Source organism: Glandiceps talaboti, chromosome 16 (genome assembly GCF_964340395.1).
Source record: "Glandiceps talaboti chromosome 16, keGlaTala1.1, whole genome shotgun sequence".
Taxonomy (NCBI): Eukaryota; Metazoa; Hemichordata; class Enteropneusta; family Spengelidae; genus Glandiceps; species Glandiceps talaboti.
In genome coordinates this window covers 8290361-8296405 of record NC_135564.1, presented here as the reverse complement: position 1 = coordinate 8296405, position 6045 = coordinate 8290361, and the positions used below count along the sequence as shown (strand labels likewise).

Genomic DNA, 6045 nt, shown 5'->3' with positions numbered 1-6045 from the left:
CATTTCTGTAGTCAAATTCTTGTCATCACATCTCTTCTAGAAACCCGCTGATGTTGGTGTTTAGCTAAATTATGTTAAATCATAGACTAAAGTATGACGTCATTTTTTAACTGTGATCCAACTACGCTGGAGACATTATGGCATTGTCTATAAATTATGCTTAGAGTGCGGATGCATTTTGCCAAATACATGTAGTTTTATACGATTGCACCATAAATTCTTAGAAACAGTGTAACATGGTGACGTAAGCCTGATATTCTACTACCGTGACAGTTTCTTTAACAAAAGACCTGACTTTTAACTGAATCGCAATGTAGCTACAGGTTGACGAACCGGCCACAGAACTTAATGTAGTTGTAGTTTGAAAACAGTTTATAAATAAGTTGTTGCGTGATTGTATCGAAGAGAGAGAGAGAGAGAGAGAGAGAGAGAGAGAGAGAGAGAGAGAGAGGAGACAGACAGACAGACAGACAGACAGACAGACAGACAGACAGACAGACAGACAGACAGACAGACAGACAGACAGACAGAATGTACCCGGCAACGCGCTCTACGTTTGTGTTCTCGACATGCCGTTTTTATTGGCCTTGTTTATGAAGTATTGTGATATGAATCTCTAGGGTCAAGGGAGATAGTCAAAGTAATGATCATGATATTTAGTAAATGGCAAAGTTCAGCGGTTTATCGTCAATTGTAAGATATGAGTTAGAATTTTATTTTCTTAATTACTGCTTGTTTCATTGGAATGTATGGATTGTTATGAATTGAAAATCACTGCGACATGTTATGAGAACTGTACAGTTGTTTAATTTACTACTGATGAGTTAGCAAGAGTTGAGCTGCCACCCTCTACGATGCAATGTTTGTTTGTTGTCTATGTGATTTTTGGGGGGATGCAAGTACTCCCCCTCACCGAGGGATGCTAAACTAAGTAAAGGGAATTTATATTCCTAACAACATCGTGTGACTCGGTGTTATGTATATTGAAACATAACGTACAATACGTTTGCTTGCAAGAGCAGATCATGGAAATCCCCGTCCATGTATTTAGAAAGAGAAGGGAGTATGCCATGTATCACGTGACCCTAACGTCATCAAGGTCACCTGTATGGACAATGAGAACACATAATCGTACGTGTGTCTGACCCAGTGACGTGTTGTCATGTCAAGACACTTCCTCGTTTATATAAGTCTAGAGCTGTTAGTAAGCTAACGTCATTAGAGAACGTGGAGTGAGACAGGGAAGGTAACGAAACATGGCCCGTCCAATTAACTTGTTCCTGGTTGCCCTGGTCACAATTCTGACTATTATCTCGATTGTTGAAGCTGTGTGGACCAACAAAAATCCAGGCTTTAAAGCGAGGATTACGCAATCGGGTTTAAAATTCTGTAAGTTTTTGAATATTTTGTGTTGTTCTACCCTCTTTCTATGTGCAAGGTTATACAGTCAACAGGCAGGCTTACTTTTCATACGTAAACAGTGTAGATTTATGTACGCTGTTTGAATGCATGTCCTCGCTTTGTTTGACCTGTATTGGAGGAGTTGACAACTGTAATATTTCGAACGGTCTTTTATGATGATGAAATAAATCATAAGTGGTCAAACATTGTTCTGAAAGCTAATGGTTCGCCAATCTTTTAGTTGTAAAATGAGGAAGTGTGACTTCAGAAGGACATATTGAGAAATTTCCGTAACCAAAGAGCTCACATTGCAGCATTAGTATTCAGTATGGTATTTCGTGTGTTGTTATGCAAATTTCCAGGGTTCACAGTTCACCTTTCTACCAGGAACTTTGCAAGCTCACAGATTTAACTCTAACTTAGGTATTATCATGCCCTATTGCTATTCATTTGATATCTGTGTGAAATACATTTTATAATTTTTATAATTTGCCTGGAAATTTCATTGCCAATCGCAGAACTTTTTCGGATACCTGTAAGGTAATTGTATAGCCCCGACCTTTTTCGTTACATACATTTTAGTATTACTACTATGTAGTGAAACGTCCCGGAAAACAGTCATGCGCTTTACAGCGAACTTTATATATATATGTCAGTAACAACTCGCCTTGGTAGTGTTTACAAATTTGTTTTCATGTACTATATTTTAGAAACACTACTGCAAACGTACAAAAATGTAACATTTGTTTGTGTTTGTTTGTGTGTGTGTCTATCTCTGTCTAGTGTTGCGTACCTTTTAGTGGTTTTGTTTGTTTGTTTGTTTGTTTTTGTGTTTGTTTATGTGTTATGTTTTTTTGTCTTCTAAATACAATGGTTATATTGTTATATTCCCGTGTTCAGTAAACGATGTCGGTGTGGAGCTTCTAACACAAGACATCAAAGGGCAAACCATACCTGATATCAGCGGTACATCTCATATAGCAATTGGAAATGTCGACTACACCGTCTCCAGGTATGCACATAATTATGTCAACAACATTTGAAACGTCTGCTTTTGTTGTATTTTGAAATAAAGCCTCTGTACTGGTAAAACACCTGATACAGATATTACATACCGACATCACAACAACCTTTGCATGTATATTTTAACCAAGACGGTCTAATACAGTTGTATGCATACGACGTAATTTCGCGAATGAATCGATACGACATAACTATATGGCTAAATGTAATATGGCATTTTGACAGGTAATTCCGAAAATACCTATCTGATTTGATATTGCTGTTTGACACAGTAATCGGGCAAAGTCTATGGCCAAGTCATAAGTTTAATTCCGACAATTAAGAACAACGCAATGTAATGTTTGATATATGTAGCCAGACCGTTCAGATTCGGCGTGCCAAAGTAAACTGATGGATACACTTAACACTGGTTTATTAAAACCCTCACCAAATCGCCATAAGTCCCGCACTGTGCCAATCTGATTAAAATCCGATGTAGATGTCGGCTAATCGTTAATTGCTATTTTACCTTCGTTGTTTTGCCTGAATTGACCTTCTTGGTACATGTTTACGTTTTTATCCTGATCGCCTCCTCTACGCGATCAGGATAAAAAACGTAAACATGTACGTATACCATGAAGGTCAATTCAGGCAAAACAACGAAGGTAAAATAACAATTAACGATTAGCCAACATCTACATCGGATTTTAATCTGATTGTCACTGCGCTAACATCTACTCTGTTGTGCAATACGACTGGTCTATTGAAAGTGGTGTCCGGTACAACCACACAGGCTGTGAAATATCCGAATTTTATAATCGTTGTAGTCATTGTAATCATCATATCATGTGTGGCATATATAACCCATAATCGAATTATCTGGGGGTCCATTGCATCGAAAAATTTAATGTGAATTCAAAATGAGTCACACGTGAAAATGTAATATTGATGTGAGCAAAAGCGAGTAAAACGTGTATATATGGCAATTTCATTTGCTTAGTAAATACAACGTATACAGTGTACGCAATTGAGTGTTTTGATTTGATAAGTCGATACAACATTCTTCGTAAACAACAAAGTCATTATCAATACTCAGTGTTATGTACTTCCATCGCTCGTCACCTCAAGATGACGTTATTGCGAAACTTTCGCTTTCTCTCTTATTTCCTGGTATTAACGGATAATGGCGTCGCTGTGATGTAATGAAAGTATTTTCAAATGTTTCGATGCTGAACAGATAGGCGGACGGTCGACGGGCAGACAGACAGACAGACAGACAGACAGACAGACAGACAGACAGACAGACAGACAGTCAGTCAGTCAAACAGCTTTCGCTTTCACCACATAGGTTTACATTTCACCTTGTCTAATTTTTCTCGTCTTTTCCTTCTACGTCACTAGCATGCACATTACGGGCTTTTCGATACCAACTACGACCTTCACGACCAAGCCAGGTATAGGTCTACAGTTTACTGCCAGTGGGGGCAGTGTGTCGATTCATGGAGACTGGAGATACAAGTACAAGAAGGGATTGTAAGCTCTATTTATTCATTACAGCACAAGCTTTTAAGAAAGACATACTTTGGTTTAATGAATCCCCTGGCAATAAAAAACTGTACGTTACATATTAATAGATGTACAGATACTGCTGAATTTGTGAGTGAGTGAGTGAGTGAGTGAGTGAGTGAGTGAGTGAGTGAGTGAGTGAGTGAGTGAGTGAGTGAGTGAGTGAGTGAGTGAGTGAGTGAGGGAGGGAGGGAGGGAGGGAGGGAGGGAGTGAGTGAGTGAGTGAGTGAGTGAGTGAGTGAGTGAGTGAGTGAGTGAGTGAGTGAGTGAGTGAGTGAGTGAGTGAGTGAGTGAGTGAGTGAGTGAGTGAGTGAGTGAGTGAGTGAGTGAGGGAGGGAGGGAGGGAGGGAGGGAGGAAGGGAGTGAGTGAGTGTGAGTGCATCAGTGTGTGTCAGTCAGTCAGTCAGTCAGTCAGTCAGTCAGTCAGTCAGTCAGTCAGTCAGTGAAAGAGTGTATGAGTGCTGAGGTTGGTAATGAATGACCGGGTCGAGAGATTGTGTTATGGTAGTTTCTACATCGATCAATACAATGTACATATCCAGGTACATGTACGTGATTTCTTTGTTAATAAGTAAACATTGCCCAATCAAATGGTGTAGTGGTTAGTGAATCAGTTGATTCTCTGTTGTTATTTTTTTCTCTCGAAATTTCTCATTTGTAATGTTATTGTTGTCTTCTTTATATATCACAGTATTAAGATAAGTGATCATGGATCATTCGACGCTACAGCTCATGGTTTAAATCTAAATTTAGCTGTTAAATTGGGTAAGTCTATTTACACAAAGTGTTGTATTATTTACTTTCAAAACTCCACAAAAGATTGCTAAGAAAAGTGAAGTGCAACATGAAAAAAAAAACAGTTACCAAATAAAGACTGTTTTTATAATCCAGGTAGAGAATTAAGTAATTGTTCATTTTAAATAAGAAACGTTGATTTTTGTTTCTTGCAGAAAAGGACAAGTCTGGTCGTCCAACTATAGCTCCTGCAGGTTGTACGGGGGGTGTCAGTTCAATCGGCGTGGAATTTCATGGTGGTGCAAGGTACGTACATTCACCTATTCGCACCGTTTTCTATTTCTCACGTATGAAGTGTTTCCCTATTGAGAGAACATTCACCACCAAGTTTTATGGAATTTATTACTATTGGAAATCGTAATAATCTTAGTTTTGAAATAAAACTGATGACAAGTAATCGCTGTTTAACTTAATATAAAAATACTACTGCTCTGTCTATACAGCTGGTTGTACAATTTGTTCTCTGGATCAATTGAAAGTTCTATGAAGCATAGCCTGAACGACAAGGTAAGACAAAACTTAGTTTCCATTTCAGTTTTCTGTACGTCAGTATTAGATACCAAATTGGAAACCCATATCGCCGTGACAAATTTGTTACCGAAGTACTCTGTTACAGTTTCCCTCAATGTAGTGTATAGTTTACTGAGGAGGGAAAATCGACAGTTGCCTTTAGTTCGCAACTATGTCAATCCTGATACCAGCTATTGCCCAGAGATACACATTTTTATAATTTATCAGATATTTTTTTACGCAAATCTCATTCGATTCTGCTGACAGTGTGTGTGTGTGTGTGTGTGTGTGTGTGTGTGTGTGTGTGTGTGTGTGTGTGTGCACTTAGGGAGTGGTCTTCGTTATTTCATGGGGGGGTTAGAGAATTACTTTTCAGAGTGCTGTATTGCTCTTGGAGAAAATTCATGGGACCCATGAAAATCCTCTGCCGTCTACCTAATCTTAACTGTTTTTATTGCTATAGATCTGTGGCATGATATCTGACGAAATCAAGACACGGGCAGCGCAGGCACTGGCAGACTTGAAAAGTACATATATAAATATTATATTTTCCAGTAGTTCGTTTGTATTATGATTTCATATTTATAATATTTGATATTTGAAGGAATGTAGGCCATATTCATCTGCACATCATTCAGTAATTTTCGATGGTCCAGAGCAAGATGTTCGTATTGCCTTAAAGAATAAGTAGCTTCATTTTTTCCAAAAATCAATCTAAATTTCAGATATTAATGCTCTGCCTATCTGACGCCATCTTTATATTCCCATTAT

General features: G+C 38.3%; 1 protein-coding gene across 1 annotated transcript in view; it reads left to right on the top strand.

The window, feature by feature from the left end:
* Nucleotides 1-1120: 1120 nt before the first annotated feature.
* LOC144447078 (bactericidal permeability-increasing protein-like) overlaps nt 1121-6045 on the top strand; it is a 12464-nt gene continuing 7539 nt past the window's right edge. Inside the window, exons 1-7 of the mRNA XM_078136982.1 lie at nt 1121-1389; nt 2302-2413; nt 3805-3936; nt 4661-4734; nt 4920-5010; nt 5208-5271; nt 5738-5801. Of these exons, the coding sequence (XP_077993108.1) occupies nt 1257-1389; nt 2302-2413; nt 3805-3936; nt 4661-4734; nt 4920-5010; nt 5208-5271; nt 5738-5801 (670 nt within the window). The 5' untranslated portion in view covers nt 1121-1256. The remainder of the gene's footprint in view (nt 1390-2301; nt 2414-3804; nt 3937-4660; nt 4735-4919; nt 5011-5207; nt 5272-5737; nt 5802-6045) is intronic.